Raw genomic sequence first — 24,195 nt, forward strand, 5'->3', positions numbered from 1 at the left:
CTGCCACCGGTTTATCAAGGTGGATGCTGCATACTGGTGGAGGATGAGGAGATTCCCCCTCAAAAATGTGAAAACTATTGTGTTTTATTATTATTATTATTATTATTAATTCTGCCCACTCTGACTCCGATTGTTTTTATTATTTGATATTGTTTTTCTTGATTCACAAAATAAATCTGGTAGAGCTTAATTTGGAGTGAATTATGTACTTTATTATCATAGCAGTAGATTTTAATAACCGCTGACTTCAAGTACTTAATTACATGTAGCTTTTTGCTGAAAAAAATAAATGACAACAGAGAGCTGTAATTATTTTGTAATTATGTAATAACACCTAAAAGAAATAAATGAAAGCTGAACAAACTCTAAAAAAATAAATAAAACAAGAAATTCTGCAGTATAGATAGCGATTGCGTTGCTTGGTATGATTTCTAACCTTTTTTTTTATTTTTTATTGAAAGTAGTGTGCAAGGCTGCTTTTATTTGATGCATATTTTAAAAATACATTAGTTAACAGCAGGGCTGAATTTCCACCACCATTTATTGTTCAGAAATCCTATTTTTGAAAAGTTTCATTTTTAAAAAGCAGTTAAATTATTTTCTATGTAAACATGATTATTTTTCCCCACAGGATTTCTTCATAGTTCTTTGGCATGCTTTTGTTTTTGATTTAGTTCAAAGTCCATTTGAGCTTTCTGTAAGGCCTGGCCAATTCATTTTAAACCCAATGAATTGTACTGTAAGCCCATTCTACTGTACAACATAATTCTGCTCATTCCTGCATGTGTGATTGTCTCTCATACTCATGCTGGTTTGCTCCATTGCTCTGGGCCTGTGTTAGATTAGACTCGTTTTCTATGATCTGACAAACTAATGCCCTGTTTACACCTGGTATTAAGATGGTGTTTCGGCTAATCAGATCACAGGTAGACAAGGAGGACATGCTGTATTTCCATTTGCACTTGGTGTTTTATTTAAATCTGATCAAATTTTTCAACTTTCCTGATTTCTTTGAAGCATTTTCTGATCTTTTGATCTAATATTGCGAAATAGGTTTGCAGAATTTGCATATGAACATGAACAGAGATGAGCAGCAGCAATTATTCATGCCTTGATAACCACAAACCATGCTGAATGCTCTTGTGTTACAATCAGGACTGAGGTGAGAATATTGATTTCACAATCAAACCAAATTCAGATGGCAAGTCTTGTTTGACACTCATGCCTAACACATGCAGTAATCCTTAATAGTTAAATCAGAACAATGTAAAACATGTGTTAATGGACATTTTCTTTTCTTGTGATTCACAAGCAACACACATTCTGAAAATGTTGTCCCGCGGATGCTTCTGGAGACCACAAATTATGTAGCCGGAGGTACGTATGGCTGCATTTCAGTTTTTTAAGCAAACGCTGCGGGGCAGTATGACGCCATTCCTTTTGGTGCTTACTGGCTGACCGCTTACCTCCATGTGGAGGGCTTTCCCACCACAACCAGTTTGTCCAGTTAGCTCGTCATGTACGTTGGCACACTTGAGACGCAAATAGGAGTTGACGACGACCGAGTTCGAGTCTGGGGAAGAGGGGTCAGAAATCACGTAGGACGAAAACAGAATCCAAAAAATAAAAAGAAAGAGTTAACAACAGGATGAGAATGTGGTAAAATCTGAAAACGTGGTAAAAATGGGAGCTTTTCTTTTTCTGGACAGCTTTTATAAACCGTCGGTTGGGTTTAGGAAAGTAAGCGGGTGGGCGAGTCAAACAGTAAAATTTGTTGGGTTTAGGGAAGGAGGAGAGTGGGTCGGTCGATTGGCCGGTCGCCCAGTCAATCATTCAGTCATTGAGTTGGTCAACAGCGGCCTCTGGTGGGTTTACAGCATGGGCGCGAATGGCACCAGCGAAAGACATTTGAGTTGCGAAAAAAAACGCACACAGTGGCCTCTCGTGGATTTGCGAAAACAAAAACTGCAACAATTCGTACCTCCTGGGATGTATTTAACAAAGTCACTATTATTGACTTTTTTTTTGTTTGAAGTAATAGAATGTATAAAAAATAATATATAGAGGAATAAGTCTGTTAAATTAGTGAAAATGTACTCGCAGTTTAATATATTGATTTTGATCTGTAATATTCAACATAAACCCACACAATATATCACCTCAAACTAGTCACTTTTTCAAACTTTTTAAAAGTTAAAAGTTGTTGCAAGAAAGATTGAGGTCCTGTAATGCAATTTGTTAGCAGACATTTATCAGAAAAAATACATATAAAAAAACACAAACAAATACGGAAAACTGTGTTATTTTATGGTTATTTTTATCTGTGTAGATTAAATCTGCGTCCAAAATACCATACTGTACTACTCAATTAGGTATTACATTTGGATTTGAATTCACTACGATTAGAAATGCATGTTCTATATATAGTATATAGCAGGGGGTGGGAAAGTTTTTTCAGCAAAGAACCCTTTCTGATGTATGAATGTACGACATGGTGCTGAGGTATTCGAGCTTCAGCTGGGTCAGTTGGCATTTCTGTGTAGAGTTTGCATTTTCTCCCTGTGTTAGCGTGAGTTTCCTCAAAGTGATCCGGTTCCCTAACAGTCCAAATACATGCTCTATAGGTGAATTGGGTAAGCTAAATTGGCTGTAGTGTATGTGTGTGAATGCAAGAGTGTGTGAGTGTTTCCCAGAGTTGAGTTTGCAGCTGGGAGGGCATCCGCTGCGTAAAACATATGCCGGATAAGATAGTGGTCCATTCTGCTGTGGCAACCCTTGATTAATACAGGGAGTAAGTGGAAAAGATAATGAATGAATGAATATATAGGTTTTACTACTATAAATAATACAGGTTTAAACAAAACCTATATTTATGTCCTTGCACTCAATAATAAACAAATTTGAAGCCATAAATGAAGGACAATTCATAAAAAAATTTTTTATTTCGCCATCTCATGAATGCTGTTTGAATTTAGCTGTGCGAATTTAGCTGTGATTACTGGTGTCGCGATTCAAGTGTCGCAATCCACAATTGGTCGGAATGCTCTTTTATTATAAACTGAGTTCTTATTCATTTTGCTGTAGAAATTTACAATAAAAAGGAATTGTAATTGTATTTTGAACAGGAAACTGATATCTAGTGACAGTTCTATTTTTTTAAACTGTAAAATATCATTGAAGGGTGACAGCTGAAGAGCCACACATTTTTGGTCAAAGAGTCACATCTGGCTTGTGAGCCAGAGGTTTCCTGCCCCTGGTATATCCTCCTGAGATCCCCAAAAATGTTTTATTTATTTTTATTTTTATTTTATCTTTTTTCTGTGATTTTCTAAATCTTTGGGTAAAAAAAAAATTCTACAATTTAGAGTTTTTGCATTTTGATTTTAATTTGTCATTTTACAGCACGTCCACTGTAGTAGACCACAGGACCATTTTAGTTCGAAACGACCGCCACTTAGACAACTAAACTGTACAGGATATGGCTGTAAAAGGATATTAATCCAATATTAATGTTACAAAAAACAAAACAAAAGCCATTTTTTCTTTTTGTATTGAAATTCCTGAAACAGTTTAGTCTGAAAGAGAGCCGAACTCAAAAAAAACAAAAACAAATTCAAAACAAATTTAACATAAAAGCGATTTAAAACTGATTGTCATTCTCTTAATTGTCTCTAATTGTCTAATTGTCAGATTCTAAATCAGAATCTCCCTCAACTATCTTATAGTTAAATATAAAGAATCCTCTCTGCTTCAGTTCTGCCCCCTACAACATGCAGTCATTAATTACATTAAGATGGTCCTGTTTTCCACTTTAGTGGACATTTAAAAAAGGATAATATTGTAAAATATAAACAAGGTGACAGCTTTGAAAGCTAAATGTATTGTCCCTGACACTTTAATAAACAAATATATATGTAATAATAATAGTAAAAACATGCAAAAAGCTAAATTTTTCATGCCTCTCTCCTTTCCATTAAATGTCCTTTTTTGTATGTTGGCCATTTTGGATGCAGTGTAATTAATGGTCCAATCAATTACATATCACTAGAAAGCCCAGGATGTCCTCTGAACAGTACTACAGGACTTGACAAAGTAGCCCCAAAAATTCAAAGAAAATTCATGAAAACGCAATGTCCACAACAGAGGACACAAGTCAATGGCCTGGGTCTCAGGAGGAAAAAGTAAAGTGTTCATTGGATGCACTATTTAAAAAAAAAAAAAAAAAAAAAAAAAAAAACTCCTTTAGTAAATATCTTTTCTAGTGTTTTTTTTTTTTTTTTTTTTTGAAGACTATGTATTCAGACATACTACATTGCTCACATTTTTCATATACTATATAATACAGAAGTGTGCAAGTTTGGACGCACCCAAAGAGTTAGAATGCATTCAGTCACATGAGGAACGAAAGTCATTCTTTGAAAGTGGTTGAAAGTAAACAAACTCAAAACATTTGAAACTCTCTTTCCACCTTTATTTAGCTTTGCCCACTTCAGGTGAACAAAAATTGCTACCGAATCTATGAGCAGTTGTTTTTGCATTGTCAAAGAGCTGCTTTATACCTTCTTATTTAGCTTTGTCCACTTGTGATCAGATGAATAAAAAAAACATTTACTTGAAGGGGTGTTCATAAGAAACCTTTATGGCCATGACATGACACATATCTTGGATATGAATCAGATTTTATGCATGCTTGCTGCAACTGCAAAGGTGACATTGTTTGTGATGCCTTTGCAGCTTAATATACATCATACAGTAACCTGTCTTTGTTGTGACAACTTGACATTATCAATCATGTTTATGACAGATTTCTGACAAGCTATGTTAGTTTGTCAGAAATCTGTCATAAACATGAATGCCATGAGGCCTTTATAAATTTTTATAACAGCAATATTATTATAATTCTTGACCTCAACTACACTGGTACAAATCAATTTTGTCATTAAGATGTCATTATTAAATATAAATGATACTGATTTAAAATTATTTGATATATCAAGGATATATAAGTTTTGTCATGTTAACCCCAAAGGTGACATTGTTTGAAATGTCTTTGCTATGACAGCTTGATAAACGCAATACATCATAACATGTTTTTGTAGTGACAACCTGACATTACTAACTCAACAAAACTTGTCATTAAACTTTTATGAACATGATTTTCATTTGTGTCATAACTTTATAACCGCGTCATTAATATTTTTCTTGACCTCAACTACAGTGGTACAAGCTTAATTAGTCTTTAAATATTAAACCTCTATTGCACCCAATAAGATAGATCAATAAAAAATATATATATTTGATTGTTGTTGTTTTTTTTCCTTAAAATGGCTTAACTTGAAGTGCTGTAAAAAATCAATTACGAGCAATATTTATTTTAAGGGACTTTATAGTATGTTGCCATATGGCAACAATGTCCAATAGTGGATCTAACTTAGAAATAATTTTTTTATTAACATAAATTAACATTTTGTTGTTTAAAATGATTTAATTGGTGTTGCAGTATTATAATCTTTAACACAGAACTTATAAATGATACCTTATACACACTTTTCAACAACTGATATACCAACAGCTTTCATTTATTTCATTCTTTTTTGCTGAATATTATTAAAAACAAGCATAATATTGTGCTATCATGTATATAACATGCAATAAATATAGATATTTTCCCCAGTAAATATTATAACAAATAAATAACAAATCTAATATATCCAGATGCATCAGAATAATGTAGCTATACTAGCTAACCATAGATATATACACTAGATATCGCATAGGGACCCTGAGCATGCGTCAATGGCGCCGCCACATTGGTACAGTGCTCCCAGGACAAATGTCATTCAACCGCACTAGTCAAAACAGTGTTATTACGTGATGATGCGGGACTTTAGTGCTGTCTACGAGTGTAGTAACGAGCAAACAAAGAAAACAAAGCACAAAGGCAGAACATTTCATAGGTAATATTAAGTTTTTTTTCTGTTTTTGTGTGTTCTGAACTTTTGTGTTAATCAGGTCACGTTATTGATGATAACAGTCACTTACTGCATTCACCATAAGGCAAAGCAGCTCCAACTCGCACTAAACACTCGGCTTATGCTAGTTTTGTTGAATAAAATCAGCAAACAATGCAAAAGAAATACGACAACGAGCGCTGCCAGAAACTTGTATTATTGTCGGCTAGTGAAAGAGTCGTTCGGGGGATTCATTCACAAACAAATCGCTCCCTCCGTCAGTATGAGAAGTGAGAGCAGGAGAGGAGGTGTGTTTCAGGACACGGATTAGATTAAATTTAACAGGGAGGGTGAATAGTACATTTCTGTACACACAAACACAAGCTTTTTGTCAGGAATGCCCGTGCGGTCACTGATCCCTCAATGTAGAAAAGTTATGTAAAATTATAATTTTCGTAATTAGAAAAAAAATTACATACTAACATCCAGGAAAACTCGCGATCATAGATATATGTGTATATGTGTATATCTCTGGCTTTGGATGGACACAGTCCTCCACTGTACCTTGGTCCGGCATTCATTTCAAAGGAGCGCTACCCTGTAGCAAGATGGTGGCGCTATTGACGCATTCCGTCCAATAGAAAACAATAGGCCAGGCGACATCTAATGTATATATCTATGCTTGCTAACAATGTTTATAAATTATACTATAAATTGTATTATATTTATATATTATCTGCCTCTCAGGTAACTAACTTGAACTGTCTCCATCACTGCTCTTATCAAATGTCCAGTCTGCATCATTCTCATGGTCACTAAAACCCATCTTATCTTCACTTTCATCTGCATGAAGATCCAGTTCTGCCCCTACCAAAGAACATGGTGGTGCTCGCTAATACACTGTTTCCTGTGTTCATATCTATTCAAAAGTAGTATTGCCAGTAAAATAAATGTTATCCATAATACAAATGCCATTATTACATGACGAATCAACATTATATCACTAGCATTCATGTTGTCATTGTTATAACTTAAAAGTTCACAGCTGACCTTGTTAGCTAGCTAACTCATTGCAGTATTGCATGTCCCACTATTGCACAGTGTTGCCAGTTGGCAACACATACATTTGATTGATTTACACAAAACTAATTTGATTACAAATAATTGAGTGTTGAATATGTCATCATAACTTACTGGAGGTAATGTCTCAGATTTTTTTTTTTTTTTTGTGGATCTGACATAATTTGATCCTTTGTTTTTATTGACGTTTACATTTGCATTCAGCAGCTACTCAAAATAAATAGCAGTCTATCAGAAATTGCACTACAGAAAAACACAGCACGTCATGTGACTTACCCAAAGCACATCATTGGCTGAACTAAGGTCAGTGGCAGAGAAATTAACATATATATTGTGTTGCCTTATGGCAACACCATACGGTAGAGGGTTAATAATAATAATAATAATAGTAATAATACACTTTTAAAATTATTTGACATACTGTAGTATCGAAAATTTTATTGAGAAATAACAGCACAATGGTTAGCACTGTTGCCTCACAGAAAGGTGAATTGGGTAAACAAAATTGGCCTTATGCATGAGTGTGCATGTTAATGAGAGTGTATACGGTGCTTTCCAGTACTGGATTGTGGATGGAAGGGCATACGCTGCATAAAACATATGTCAGAATAATTGGCAGTTCATTCCGCCATGGCAACCTCTGATATATAAGGGACTAATCCAAAGGAAAATGAATGAATAAGGAGAAATTTAAATAACAAATTCAGTTTGTTCTGCTGAAAAATATTAAATATTCATGACACAATCATAATGGATGAAAATAATGCATATGACAGATTTATGATGTTTTTTTTTTCTCTGTAATGTCAAGGTGTCATGACAAAGACAGGTTATGATGTATCTGCATATGTCAAGGTGTCATGACAAAGACATGTCAAACAATGGCACTTTAAATGCCACTTAATGACAGTTGTCATAGCATCCCTAATGTCAAGATTATAAAGGTGTCACGACAGTCTTAAGAACACCCCCTTCAAGTAAAGTGTTTACAAAACATCTTTCAACCAGGTCTAAGAGCAACTGTCTTTGCCTATTCTCAAAGAGCTGCGTTACATTATGACACCTACTTTAACCTCAGCCCAAAAACCTGGACAGAAGTAATGGCTCTTCATTTCATTTCATTTCACTTCACTTCTTAAATAATGCTTTCCTGAAAGAAGAAAAGAAAGGAAACGATACCTCCTCAGAGAGATATTGGAATGAATTGACCATATTCATTCTCGTTACAATCAATTTACATTCATCTTGCTTTTACAGCATTAGAATAAGAATAAGACACAGATGCACACCAAAGCAAAAAGCCAGGTCTTACATAAGCCACTTAGAGCCACAGTCAGACCAATTAAGACGCACAGAACACACAGTAAACACTAAAATATAAACATCTGAGTCATAGTCACAGATTGTGCTTTTTTCTCACATCTTTGACGCACTGCTGCTCGCTTAGTGGACTAGAGTAGGTATATCAAATATGACAGAATCTTTCCCCTTTGGTATACCACACCAGTGCTAATTTACAAAATGACTGACACACACAAATACAGTGTACTCAATACAAATGCTCATTCCAGAAAAGAAAAGCAGAAAAAAATAGACAAAATTAAACACTTCTTATTTGACGAACACAGTCTTGATCTGAGAACAGACTAATATTCAAATAACAAATGTTCAGTAGAAAATTAAAATCATTGTTTGAAATTTAGCCGGTCACCTGTTCGCATGCACATTTTTTCGCAACCCAGGCTCATTCTGAAAACGTACCTTTACATACATTTCTGGAGAGCACCAATTACATTCCAGGAGCTACGTCTTTTTGCAGTTTTTGGTTTCACGAATCCACCAGAGGCTGCTTTTTAAAAGCTCAAATTTTTCTCATGAGTGCAATTCGCACCTGTTGTTCTTGCATAAATCCACTAGAGGCCGCTGTCAACTGACTGACTGACACACCCACCTTCTCTAAACCCAACCAATAGTATTTTCAAAAGCACAGATTTACCCGCCCACACTTCCCTAAACCTAACTGACAGTGTTTTAAAAAGTTATCCAGAAAAAGAAAAGCCATCACCTGATTTTTACCACACTTTCAGATTTTACCACATTCTCACCCTGTTATTTACTTGTTTATTTAATTTTTTTGGCTTCTGTTTTTGTTTTACCCGCTTTCTGGAACCATTCTTCACCGGACTCAAACCCAGTCATCATTGTCTACTCCTCTCTGCATCTCAAGTCTGCCACTGGAAAAACTGGTAACAATGGAAAAGCCGTCCAAATGGAGGTAAGAGTAAAAGGGATTGACGTCATGCCACCGCATATAGTTTATTTTAAAGTCAAAATGCACCCATACGTACTTCTGGCTAAGGATGGCTGATGTGAAACTGAAGTTTCGCCAAGATTCCAATGCGTAAGTGTTTTGATATACTGCACCAAAGCTTGATCCGAAACACTCAGGTCACGTCATTTAGGTGATTCGAGACACCAGGTCACATGACTAAAATTATTCGAAACACCATGCCACATAACTAAAGTGATTCGAAATACCAGGTCATGTGACTTAGGTAGTTCGAAACACCAGGTCACATGACTAAGGAAATTCGAAACACCAGGCCACGCAACTAATTTAATTCGAAACACCAGGTCACATGACTTAGGTAGTTCGAAACACCAGGTCATATGGCTAAGGTAATTCGAAACACCAGGCCACGTGACTAAGGTAATTCGAAACACCAGGTCATATGGCTAAGGTAATTCGAAACACCAGGCCACAGGACTAAGGTAATTCTAAACACCAGGCCACATGAATAAGGTAATTCGAAACACCAGGCCATGTGACTAATGTAATTCGAAACCCCTGGTCACATGACTAAGGTAATTCGAAACACCAGGCCACGTGACTAATGTAATTCGAAACATCAGGTCCAGTGACTAATCTAATTCGAAACACCAAGCCATGCGACTAAAGTAATTTGAAACACTAGGCCACGTGACTAAGATGATTTGAAACTTCAGGTCACGAGACTTATCCAGCCAAGTTCAAATACTCTGAAACTATGGCTTTATGTATTTTAATAATATAAATTTTTATGACCAAAACAAGACATATTTATTCACAAAGTGTTCATTCCAATGTCAGACCAATGTTGAAACAAAAACATGTTATAAAAACAGAGTATTTAACAACTAGTGTCTATAACTGCATCACCCTGTATTCAAACTCATTATCCCGGCATGCTAATCAGGAACTCTCACCACTTCACTAAATCACTACAAACTCTACAAAGTGGGATTTAGTACCTCAATTCGCTGAACTGTCTCTGTGCTTAAGCTGCTCCATAGCAATATAAAAATTTTACCAATAGGTGTCACTGTAGAGATGAGTTTTGAAACGTTTCGAAGCTTTGACACATTTGCATCAACTGTTTCAGTGTTTCACGAAGCCTCGCTTTGCCCACCACTACTTCTGGCTACATAATTCGTGGTCTCCAGAAATTTATATAGGTCTACGTTTTCAGAATGAGCCTATATTGTAACGTCAAGGCTTCATATTTTAATTATATGCCTTTTTTTTTGAGCACTTGCTCAAAATTATATTTTTAAAAGACAAAAATGTGTACATAATTGCACTGTATTAATTTCATTCATATATAATGTCAAATAGACTAATGGTAGCCCTAAATTAATTCATATGTTTATAAATAGTGTGCGAGTGCTCTAAATTTAATAGTATTTAAATCAGAAAAAAAATAAACAAAAATATTAGTATAAAATTTTTTTAACATTAAACATTTATTATAAATGTCAAACCTAAAACATATAGATATAAATTAGAGGCATGTGTGAATTGCCCTTTTCAAATGTTCACATCTCTTCCAAGGTATACATTAAAACCTTTTAAAGCACATGTAGTTTTTAATCGCCTTTTCATATTGATGTGTAGCTTTCATTGACACACGTGCACATCACTAACAGAGACTGCACTGAGGACACAGAAACTGATCATTTATTTGAAAAGGCTTGATACTGAGTCGCTAAAATATATTATATTATATATCTCTCTCTCTCAGTGTGTGTGTGTGTGTGTAAATGCTAGCAAATGACTATGATATAAGTGGGATCATCCATGACTAGTTGTTCATTGAATGCTTTAAATGCACTCATTTGCCTTCATGTTGCATTACAATCCACTGACCTCAGATCTAAATATGATATTTGATCTGTTTCATATTTTTGGCTTGAATTTCAGTAATTAAGATCTTTGCCAATTAAATTCTGATGATCATTTTAAATAATATCCATGCGGGCCATATCAGTGGCACAGAAAAATGTCTGTAAACGAATGATTTAATGTGCCATATTTTGAATTCATCCCCTTTTAGGATAGCACTTGTTTGCACCTTCCAGGAAATGAAGCAGAGCTTGTGGCTTTTGAGCCCAAAATGTAGAAAAAGTAGTTCATTCAGATTGTGAAGAGCGAATCGTTCTCTTTTTTTGTCTGAAGAGCTTACGACATTTGGACTCTATTAGATTTGAGATTCACAGATTCACAAACGTCTCGACTGTAATCCGTCTACTGATCCCAGGCTTGGTTTTTACTCCCTCTGATGGGACTTTTTTTCTCTGCCTCCTCCATCTGAAAGGCTTTTTGGTTCGTCACCCCTTTAATCCCAGATCCCACGCTGGATCCAGTTTCATTGGAGCACACAGAGTTATTACAAAGTCTTCCAGTCCTTCTGTGCTCCAGCTCCAAACACGTGCCAGAGTTCTTCAGGTCGCCGTCGGTGTAAACCCTGTTCCTTGCACCAAAATTCAAAGGATTGGAGTTAACGGCAGGATCCCTCGTTTCTCCTCTTGCTTTCCGTCGCATTCCTCTTCTTGCTGTCATTCCCTCGAAGCAGCACGAATGTGCCCTGCAGACCGCCTGAAAACCCCTCTTGAAGTTCTCGTTGTAGTAACCATAGATGATCGGATTGACGCTGGAATTGGAGAAGGCCAACCAGTGAGCAAACGGGAACACATAGCCGCTCAGCAGTTCTAGCTCATCTTCATTTAGACCTCCATAATCCGTGAGGAGCATCAGAGTCCACAGAGGCAGCCAGGAAATTGTGAATAACAGGGCCACGATGCTCAGCATCTTAATAACTTTGATCTTCTTCTGAGAAATGAGGGGCCGACCTTCCTGCTGGCCTCCAGGGGCCTGAGGGGACGTGTGCGGCTGTCCTCCATCATGCTGATCATTCCCTGAGATCACAGACGTGGTGTAGAGTTTGATCCCGATTCGCCCATACATTAGCGTGATTAAGGTGAGGGGGATGAGGTAAATGTGTGCAAACAGGACAGTGGTGTAGACCTTCCTCATCTGTGGATTGGCCCAGTTCTCAAAGCAGGAGAAAAGCGGGTATGTGTGGTTGTAGTCTTCGCCGCGGACCATGTAGTGATGCTCCACTCTCTCCACGGTTAACGTCACAGCCGACGGGCACATGATCACTACAGCAAGCACCCAGATCATCACTATGGTCACCTTGGCAACCAGCAGGGTGAGTTTGGGTTGGAACGGGTACACAATGCAACGGAACCTGGAGGAGATTGAACAGAGCTCTTCAGAGCTGAAATAACTCCGTCAGCCATCATCTCTAGACTAGTGTGGCGTAATCTCTGCCTTATTCATATATAATTGTGCTCCTTCTATTTCTTCTATTTTTATTTTACTATCATAAACACATAATATCTTAGTCTGTATTAAAACATACATAAATACAAGCACACACATGCACACATATATACAAAGAATAATAATATATTTAATTATTAGGTCTTGTGAAATTTGAACTCTTTCAAATTATTGTTGGTTAACAGGTTTTCAACAGCTCTTTAAACATTCTAGTTTTAATACATCATTTATAATAACACATTTCTTTTGACTATGCTATAATATTCTGCTAGATAGTATTCAGCTTAAAGTGCATTTTAATCTATGCTAATTATCTTAAGAACGTTAAATTAATTAAGCAAGTCGCTGGACAATAGTAGTTTGTTCTGTAACCATTAGAAAAACAAAAAACTAAAACATTTCTTAAGAAGGCTAGTAATATTGACCATAAAATTAGTTTTAAAAATGTAAAAACTAAATTAACAGAATAGTTTAAAAGCCAAATAAAATGACACTTTCTTCAGAAGAAAAAATATCACCCTGTCAAACTTTAGTATTTGAAAAGGAATTAAAATTACACAGCAGGGCTAATAATTATGCCTTCAAATTATACAGTTGAAGTCAGAATTATTAGCCCCCCTGAATTATTAGCACTCTTATTTATTTTTTCCCCAATTTCTGTTTAACGGAAAGAAGATTTCTTCAACACATTTATAAGATTTCTTCAATACATTTCTAATCATAATAGTTTTAATAACTCATTTCTAATAACTGATTTATTTTATCTTTGTCTTGATGACTGTAAATAATATTTTCATAGATGTTTTTCAAGACACTTCTTTACAGCTTAAAGTGACAGTTAAAGGCTTAGCTAGGTTAATTAGGTTAATTAGGCAAGGTATTTTATAATAATGGTTTGTTCTGTAGACTATTGAAAAAATAGTTTAAAGGGGCTAATACCAATATGGACCCCAGTGACAGCTCGCATATCTTTATTTCTGAGAGTGTACTGTATTTTTGATTAAATAAATGCAGCCTTTTTTAAAAATCCTGCAGACCTCAAATGTTTAACTGATTGATTTTTACAGTTCTGTCTGGATCTTGAATAACAGCCGTGAGATATTCTGCAATAACAACACTCCTACAGCCTCTTCACCCTTGTGTATTACTCCGCCTACATAGAGTGACAGCAGATCAATAAACTCACTGCAGTTTGACAAATATTGCAGCTGTTGGACAACATAATGTACTTTTGAGGCTTTTTTTAGGTGAGAATGTAGTTGGTTAGATTGCATCTCAGTTTGTTTATAAGGATAGTGGCTATTTTAAATATTTATAATTTTGGAGATTCAGCGTGTCATGTTGAGCATAGCAAAGACGGTCAATGTTCCACCACAAGATGGCAACAAACTGTATAATAAGTCCTAAGGGTATTAAAAACTCACTGTAAATTTCAAACTAAAGCTGGTCAAAACATTATAAATCAGGTAAGTAGTTCTTAGTTGATTTCTCTCTTTTGTATGTTGTAGTGCTGTATTTATACTATAGTAATCTGGTAGCGTTTGCTTTGCTTTGGCTTTTTCAGGGTTAATTATTGTGATATCCCAATTGCAACAGAGAAATACTGGGAAATCTCTGTAGACTGATGACATTTCATGCCATTCAGCCTAATAATCTTAAAAAGTGAGCAAATTCACCTGCTTTGTCATCACTTTAGACATAACGCTAGAGAATCATTTGAATAGCTCCAAAGTGACGTTTGTGAAGTAGCAACGGTTTCTGTTGTTCTGACACTTAGATTCAGATGTTATTAAATGGCGGAAGAAAGTAGTTCCTCATACAAAAGGGTTTTTGGCTCTGTTTTATTTTCTTTTTTATACACACGGTTATGCTGTCGAACAGTTGTATAAACATAATATCACATAAGTAGTAGTGCGATAAGCCTGTATATCGTAATTGTTCCCACCAGTGCTGATATACAGCCATGTCGCACTGCTGCTCATGTGATATTGCTCATATGTACTGTGTGTGTCATGTGTGTTTGTGTGTGGCATGTGTATAATCAACCCGGGCTCATTGTGGAAACGTAGCCCCGCGGATGTTTCTGCAGACCGCAATTTACGTACCGGGAGGTACGTATTCGAGCAGTTTTTTGTTTTCGCGGATCCGCAAGAGGCCGCTGTGCGCACTTTTTCGCGTCTCGGGCGGGCGCCTCTCGGGAGCGTGCGGCGTTCGCGCCCTCATTTTTCGGATTCCGTTTTTCGTATCACCTGATTTCCGGAACCTGCTGTTCCCCGGACTCGATCCCGGTCGTCGTCCACCGCGGCCGGCTCCTCCTCCTCGTCCGGGGCCTCCGCTCCGCCGACGCAACGCTGTGAGCTAGGCGGACAAACTGATTGCGTCGGGAAAGCCCTCCACTCGGAGGCGAGCCGTCGGCCGGCGAGCGCGAAGAGGAGGGGCGGAGCGGCGCCACACCGCCCCGCGGCGTTCGCTTGAAAAAAACCAAACGCGCCCTTTACGTACCTCCGGCCACATAAATCGCGGTCTCCAGAAACGTCCGCGGGGCTACATTTCCAGAATGAGCTTGGGTTGTGTATAATTATTCTGCCAGGTCAATATTCCGATCCTACTTTTTCCACAAGCACATTTAACCAATACCAATGAACTTCAATATGTATAACTACCAATTTAGCATGTAATTCATTCTTAAATTATTTTTCATTGATCACAACTTCATACTACCTCATATTCCCATGTGTGTAATCATTAAGCAGGTTTCCTTTTATAAGTGAAATGGCCCTGAAAAGTCAAAACGTATTTCAAGGCCACAAGAGGAATGCAAGACTATAAAAACTGCCACCTGCGGCTTACCAGAGTCTAAAGAAATACAATGTGTCAAGCCTTACAAAGGTAACGAATCCTGATTTGAAGAATTTATCAGTAAGTCTGGCAGTAATTCAATCCTGTAGTAAGTAAGTTTCCTACCATGAAAGGTCCGTTTTGCTCATTGTGAGTTTCAGCTCACACCATAATTTCTTGCTTTTGTCGAACTTGTGCTGTTACCTCAAGAGCCATTCATACTCTGTTCATAAAACTGTCTATGAAATCAGCCTCTATCTATTTTATGACACTTCGGTGTCTTCAGCTTTTTGTTATGTGGAAGTTATGTTTTAAGATTCTTAACCTTCAGTCTGTGACATCTTGTACTTATGAAGACTCGTCATAGTCTGCAGTTCTGGAAAAATGGTGGATTTTTTTCTCTAGTATTTTGTCCAACTATTAAATCAAATGGTGCCATCAACCAGTTTTAAAAACAACTTCTTTTGTGTTCAACAGAAGAAAGAAAGTCACAGAGGTTTATTGTTATTAAATTATTTTCTGTATTTTTGTCTCCCTGCTGCCCCATTAAGCATTTCTGGTCCAATGGTTACATCTTAATTTTGCAGTTTCTATTACCCTTTTCATTTGCATCATCCACTTTCCAGTCTAATATATATATTTTTTTCTTTTTTAGCAATTTTACCTTAAAAAGTAAAGCTGCTTAATAATTATTATTAACTGGAAAGTGTTTGCTTAACATCCAGCACTCTTTAACAATAATACATCACTTATTAATGAAATAGTTCACCTGAAAGTTCTGTCATCATTTACTTCTTATTTAACACACTTAAATATACAGTTGAAGTCAAAATCATTAGCCCTATTTAAAATGTTTTTTTTTCTTTCTTATTTTTTAAACATTTCCCAAATGATGTTGAACAGAGAAAGGAAATTTTCACAGTATGTCTGATAATATTTTGTCTTCTGGAGAAAGTCTTATTTGTTTTATTTCGGCTAGAATAAAAGCAGTTTGAAATTTTTTTAACCACAATTTTATGGTCAAAATTATTAGCCCCTTTAAGCTATTTTTTGTACAACCCGGGCTCATTGTGGAAACGTAGCCCCGTGGACGTTTCTGTGGACCGCGATTTATGTACTGGGAGGTACGTATTTGAGCGGTTTTTGTTTTCGCGGATCCGCGAGAGGCCTCCTCCTCCTCCGGGGCCTCAGCTCCGCCGACGCAACGCTGTGAGCTAAGTGGACAAACTGATTGCATCGGGAAAGCCCTCCACTCGGAGGCGAGCCGTCGGCCGGCGAGCGCGAAGAGGAGGGGCGGAGCGGCGCCACACCGCCCCGCAGCGTTCGCTCGAAAAAAACTAAACGTGGCCTTACGTACCTCCGGCCACGTAAATCGCGGTCTCCAGAAACGTCCGCGGGGCTACGTTTCCAGAATGAGCTTGGGTTGATTTTTTTTAGGTCTACAGATCAAACCATCATTATACAATAACTTGCACAGTTACTCTAACCTGCCTAGGTAAGTTAAGCCTTTAAATGTCATTTTAAGCTGTATAAAAGTGTCTTGAAAAACATCAAGTCAAATATTATTTACTGTCATCATGGCAAAGATCAAATAAATCAGTTATTAGAAATTATTATCAAGTAACATGAATGTTACCTAAATAACGTAATTCTGTAATACATGTATTACTGTTTGTTCATGTTTGTAATAAGACCTCAAGGCAGGAATCACACTCAGATCACTTTGAAAACCCTATGTGTCGATGTCATCGTCCATTGCCGATGGCCGTCAAACTTCACAATGCTGAGCCGACATCGCGATCCGCCCCTCCCCACATTTATATTGATATAAAGTTTATTATTTGCATGCCATCTTAATAGCAATAACAGTCTTTTTGTGAGCTGTGTTAAATGTTACATATAGCTGCCGCTTGCACGGCTAACAGCATCGTGAAGATTAAGTGAAGGATTATACAGTACCTCTCGTGATTAAAATGTGTAGATTCAGTGGCAAACGCTGTTACCTGCAAACCCTGTCACACAGACTTTACAGTGAATGGCTTTAGTCATTTTTATAGTGGACTAGAAACACTGGAAGTCTTTTATCCTCTCTAAAGTGTAAAAGGTGGATTAACATTCAGCAGATGATCACTAATAAGATGTGCCATTATTAGTAACTGTTGGTAAGCCTGTCAGTATAGTTTCATTCTCTCATCTTCAGCGCTTCACATTTTCGCGCTTGCAGATCCTGTCATCTGAAGGCAGAAGGCATTGACTGAGTGATTGATGGCTGGTATTAACCAATCATTCGCGTTCAGTTCAAGAGCAGTGAGCCAATAAGAAGAGCACAAAGGCGGGGCAAGCATTGCAGGCTGTTTTCTTCACATAACAATTGTTTATCTGTTCCCGAGTGCTGCTTTTGGCAGTTTAAGGTGCAAAGATGCATTTTGCATAAATGTCTCCTAAATCCGCGCATGCGGTGAGGATTCGTTATGAGTTAATTGATATTTAACCACCCCCACCCCCCGCCTATGACGACGATGACATCGTCCATTGCAATGTTTTACATTAGACATCGGAAGATGCCAGATTGGTCAACATCGCCCAACCCTAATGTGTACTCATCTTTTGAAAACATCAGTTGCACTGACCAAAAATGTCTGAAATTGAGTGAACAAAACAACTCTTGTGGGAATTGGTACTGGAACATAATATATTATCAGAACAAACAAACATTTATTGAAAAAAAACAGAGACAAAAGTTAACAAATTAATTAATAGAGACAGAATTAGAAACAGGACAAGAGGTAAAACAGCATGGCAGGACAAACATGGAAAAATGCTTTGTAATGCTTCACATATGAACCATGATTCCTGTTTTTTCAATAGAACGATATTTGTTTCTTCTGATAATGTATTATTTCTTAGTACCAATTTCCACAAGAGTTGTTTTGCTTACTTAACTTCAGACATTTTAGGTCAGTGCAACTGATGTTTTCAAGAGTTTACTACACATTGGTGCCAATAGTGTAGTGGTTTGGTGCATCGACACATGGCACTCCGGTGCTCACGGTAACTTGAGTTTGTGTCCCACCTCGAGGTCCTATGCTGATCCTTCCCCTCTCTTCTCCCTCCATGCTTTCCTGCCTCTACTGTCCTACCAATAAAAGATGAAAAATTGAGTACGTGGGGGAAAAAAACAAAAAGAAATAAGGATTATGTTTTTTGTTCATTCAACGGCATTTCTTCAGGCATTCATGTTCTGCAGACAAAAATGTTTAGTTGGCACAACTTAAAAAAAGTTTTGTTACAGAGTAGTTCACCTCTCCAGAAAACTAATCTCATGTTAATCCAACTAAATATTTTTATATTACTGACAAATAATTTTAGGCCAGTGCAGCTGAAGTTTTCAAAAGTTGAGCAAACGAGAAAAAGCGAAAGGGGTATGTTTTTTTTTGTTGTTGTACTGACTTAAACAGTTTTACTGTGTAAGTATGAATAATCTTGTAAAGCATTTATTTATTATAGTTTCAATTTTAGTGTTTCGCCACCACATTCCTGCACTGTAAAAAAATCAGGTTGCCTTAATTTTTTAAGCTGAATCAAATTAACCTTATTGAACTTGTATTAATTCAATTGAACTTATATTATGTTAAACTGACTTAAAACAGTTTGCGTAACTTTTAAATTGAAGGTAGAACATGATTAACTTAATTGATCATATATTTTTTTACAATGTGGAGGACCACCAGCCCTGTACATTTACCATATCTCCTTAAACAAACAAACCTCATTCAGATCATCAGCTCATTAGCAGAGACTGAAAGACTGGGGCTGTTTCTTGATTCCAAGAATGCAGAGAACGGACTTTCATACCACAACGTACTGTTTTTCCCCTATTCAAAATATATACTGTGCATAAAAACATTCTAAATATATGTTGCACAATATAAATAAAATAGATTTTAATATGAATTTCAGCAAACAAACACCCTTAATGTGTTTATTCCTTTATTAAGATGTCCATAGTAATGTTTATATTCACCGTTTCATTTAGGGACACTCTTAAGGTAAATAAGTCACATCTCTGAACTTTAATAATAAATCTAAATAAAACTAAGCGCTATGACGCAATGACTTCTGTGACTTTTAGAGCAAGTTTGGTGCTTAAGTCTGCATCAGTGCGTCCTCGATATCAAGAACACATCCGGGAAGTTTCATGCGTCCTCTGTTCTTGCGGTCTTGAGTATTGGAACTGAACTTTGGCAGCTGATGATGACATTACACGACAACACGAGGACGCAAGATCACTGAAGAACGCATATTGAGAAAAAGCCTGGGTGTGATAAGTGTGAGACAAAAAAGATTTCCAAAACATGCAGTGCTGGTGGTCCTACAGAAACCAATGCAGTATTAAAATCCAAAGTTATGCTCGTTAACATTAGTTTATGCACTGTAAGTCAACAAAAAAACTTACATTATTTAAATTAAATAACAGTAAATTTTAGCAAAGTTGATTGTTGTTCATGTTAGTTAATAAATGAACTTAATGGACTATTATATTAAAGTGTTACATAGTACCTGCTATATGGAAGTTGATGATCACAGGTTTCTTATATTCTTTAAAATACTTATTTTGTATTCAACGGAAAAAAAGAAACTCATAAAGTTTATAAGTAAATAGTGAGTAAACTTGCAATCCAGGCTCATTCTGAAATTGTACCTCTATATACATTTCTGGAGTGCACCAAATACATCACAGGAGCTACGTTTTTCACAGTTTTTGTTTTCACAAATCAAGGGCACAGTGTTTGAAACACTGTGTACGCTTTTTTAAATCTCAAATTTCTCTCATAAATGCCATTTGTGCCTGCTCTTTCGGTGTAAATCTACCAGAGGCTGCTGTCAACTGATTGTCAACTGACTGACTGACCCAACCTGCTCCTTCCCTAAACCCAACCAATAGTGTTTTCAAAAGCACGATTAACCAGCACTCACCCACTTCCCTAAACCCAACTAACAGTTTTAAATTCCCTTGTCTGATTTTTACCACATTTTCAGATTTTACTACGTTCTCAACCTGTTATTTACTTGTTTTTTTTTTTTTTATTTGTGTCTTGTTGTTTGTGTCTTATTGGCTTTCTGAAACCATTCTTCACCGAACTTGAAACCGTCGTTGCGGTCAACTACCCTCTATGTCTCAAGTCCGCCGGCGTACATGGTGACCTAACTAGACAAATTAGTAACAATGGGAAAGCCGTCCATAAGGAGGTAAGCGGTCAGCTGATAAGCACGAAAAGGAACATCGTCATACAGCCCCGCAGCATTCATTTTAAAAATGAAATGCAGCCATACGTACTTCCGGCATCATTTACGATCTTCAGAAATGTATGAAGGGCTACATTTTCAGAATGAGCCTATGCTGCAAACTTTCATCTTTAGGTGAACCATATCTCTTTAATGTTTATACACAAAACAGTTGGTAATGTCAGTGCTTGGGAAAAATATGATCAGTAATTTGACTTTCATCATAAATACAAATGCACAGTATATTTGAAACTAACATGTGGTTTGTAAATGTATATGTTTTTAACAGGTTATGTGAGATTTATCCATGTAATGACACCACTGACCTGTCCACTGCGATGGCCACCAGTGTGAACACAGAGGCAGACACAGACATGCCTTGCACCAGACCGCTCATCTTACAGACGGTGTTAGTGAACGGCCAGCCTTGGGGAAAAGGGAAAAAATATATATAATGACTGACAAGGTAAATTGTGCTCCACACAACCCCCTTAAAACAAACACACATCCACCCCCATACACACACACAGCAAGCTTCTATGTGAGAGAAAGCAAGCTATAGATAAATTGCTGAACGCTGTGGAGGACAGAGAAAAGACGTAAAGAGTTTTCTTGTTTTATCAGCAGGTTGTTTGAACTGAACGCTTTAACTGGATTATAAGGGGAGTTTTAAAAAAAGCTGATATTTTCTCCTTGATATTTTCATAAGATGCCTCCAAAGGGTGCCTGATAGAAAAATGTAAGGTCTTTTTTTTTTTTTACCTCACAGCAGGGTCTCCCTCAAGTCCCAAAGAAATGCTTCAGCTTCTCCCCTCTTTTAAGAGGCTCTGCTTCACAGCGCAGACTTTCCTCTGACATTAAAAGATCTGTTCACTTAGCGCTAATGACTCATCGGACGTGACTCATTTCATTCAGCATATTTATACCCTATAAAACACACTCGAAGGTGAAGGATTGTGCTATTTTAAAGGTTCCTATTTTGGTTTTGTAGATTTCCTTACTATAGGTTTACAAGAATCAATGGTTAAAAGCAATTTCTTCTAAACTGCAGCATCACCTTTTGCGCACAGTTTCTGAAATGGTGGGTTAAAGGTAGAGGTAGGCACATCGATACCACAGCATCATAATTTACTTGTTTAGTATGGATACTTTGGTAACACTTTATTTGAAGGGGTGTTAATAAACCTTTATAATCATGACGTGACACATTTCAGGAATGTAAATGAGATTTTTTTGCATGCTTATGACACCTATAATTAAGAGTCATTTCAAATGCAACTCGACATCATTCAAATGCAACAAATACTTCACAACCAGTCTCCGTCTTTGTCATGACAACTTTATATTACCAAGACAACAAAACTTGTCATAAGCATGATTGTCATGAATGATTTTATGATCACATTTCCAGTGGAACAAACTGTATCTGTCGTTAAAATGTCTTTTTAAAAGTGCCAATACTCGGTCAATCATTTTTAACAGCAGCATTAATGTTAATCATTCTTTTAATGACAAATTTAACTTGTACACTATCTAACAAAAGTCTTGTCGTCAATCCCAGTTGTAAGATCAACAAATAATAACTTGACTTCTAGTTGATCATTTAGAAAAGTGGCAGAAGGTAGATTTTTCAGATGAATCATCTGTTGAACTGCATCCCAATCATCACAAATACTGCAGAAGACCTATTGGAACCCGCATGGAGCCAAGATTCTCACAGAAATCAGACAAGTTTGGTGAGGGAAAAATCATGGTTTGGAGATACGTTCAGTATGATCTGCAGAGCGGATGGAAACATCAACAGCCTACACTTAAAAAAAAAAAAATACTCTTAAAAAAAAGGACAAATGACTGGCAGCTACGGCTGCCAAACAAAAAACATAAAATTACGGTAAAATTTCTTTGTTGAAATAAAGTGCAAAAAAATAAAAAATCTACAGATATTTTCATTAAAATGTTTACAGAAAAACACTGTTATTTTACAGACTTTTCCTAGATTTTTACTATCAAATCGGTTGATTTTGTCCTTAAAATATTCTTTAAAAGAATTGAAACTGTTTTTATTCCAAGCGAAATAAAACAAAAAAGACTTTCGCCAGAAGAAAAAAAAATATATCACACTTAATTTGAAAATTTCCGTGCTCTGTAAAACATAATTTGGGAAATATTTAAAAAGAAAAACTAATTCAAAGGGGGGCTAATATTTCTGACTTCAACTGTATGTACGCTGATGTACATGGTGAGCAAACAGGACAAACTGGTGACAGTGGGACGCCGACTAAACAGAGGTAAGCAGTCAACTGGTATCATGAAAAGGAACAGCGTCGTACAGCCCCATAGCTTTCATTTTAAATACCAAATGCAGCCATATGTAATTCTGGATACATAACTTGCGATATCCAGAAGTGTATATAGGGCTACGTTTTCAGAATGAGCCTATGTTGACAGGTTTAAAAATGAGTCTTAGAAACACCCCTTTCAGTAAAGTGTTATTGATGTTTTTTAAAATAATATTAAAATTGCAGTTATATTAAAATAAATCAGTTTTCTGCATCACTTTCAGATGTTATCAGAACTTTTGTTTAATGTCTGTCCTTAAACACCCCTGATATATTTAACAATACCATGTCACATGAACGGTAGGCATGCAGCTATGCGTTTACCCTTTCAGAATACTTCCACCCGCTTCAAATGTTATCACTCGATTGAATGAGTGTTATCAGTGGTTATCAGCTGATAGATATGGGCCAGTAGGGACCTTCTGCATCTTTTGGTAGGCTTAGAATGCTGTTATCACCCATCCACATCGTTAATCAGCTATACTAATAGAGAAGTCTCCAGATCCCGATCTGTTTTTACATTACTGTGATGGTTGAGTTTAACGTTAGGGTAAGGGTTAAAAAAATTTATAAAAAACAATTGACGGAAAATTTAACAAGTAATATATAAATAGTTATCACAGTTAATCAGCTATACTAATAGAGAAGACTCCAGATCCAGATCTGTTTTTGCATCATTGTGACGATTGGGTTAAGGGTTGGGCTAGACATTAATAAAATACAATTAATGGGAAATTTAATAAATAGTTAAAACAGGTCTCACAGTTAACTTACGGTCACAGCCGTATGTGATCTATAGCCTATTAACCATGTGGATGGATGATAACAGACTTCTGAGCCTACCAGTAGGTGCAGAAGGTCCCTTCTGGCCCATATCTATCAACTGATAACACCCTTTCAATGGAGTGATAACATTAGAATCGGCTGATATTTCCCAAATGCTGTTTAAACTGAGAAAATTTTGAAACACAAATTTAAACATAAGAGCTTTGATAACTAAATGCTTAACCCCCAGGAGTCGAAGACCGCGAATACG

At 36.6% G+C, this 24,195-nt stretch overlaps 1 protein-coding gene across 1 annotated transcript in view; it reads right to left on the reverse strand.

Annotated features, from left to right (window-relative positions):
• Positions 1 to 11,595: 11,595 nt before the first annotated feature.
• npffr1l2 (neuropeptide FF receptor 1 like 2) overlaps positions 11,596 to 24,195 on the reverse strand; it is a 73,391-nt gene continuing 60,791 nt past the window's right edge. Inside the window, exons 3-4 of the mRNA NM_001171697.1 lie at positions 21,147 to 21,246; positions 11,596 to 12,601 (exon numbers count right to left, since the gene is read on the reverse strand). Coding sequence (NP_001165168.1) covers positions 11,596 to 12,601; positions 21,147 to 21,246 — 1,106 coding nt within the window. The remainder of the gene's footprint in view (positions 12,602 to 21,146; positions 21,247 to 24,195) is intronic.

The sequence above is a fragment of the Danio rerio genome, chromosome 5, assembly GCF_052040795.2.
Source record: "Danio rerio strain M-AB ecotype USA chromosome 5, GRCz13ab, whole genome shotgun sequence".
In the NCBI taxonomy this organism is placed as follows: domain Eukaryota; kingdom Metazoa; phylum Chordata; class Actinopteri; order Cypriniformes; family Danionidae; genus Danio; species Danio rerio.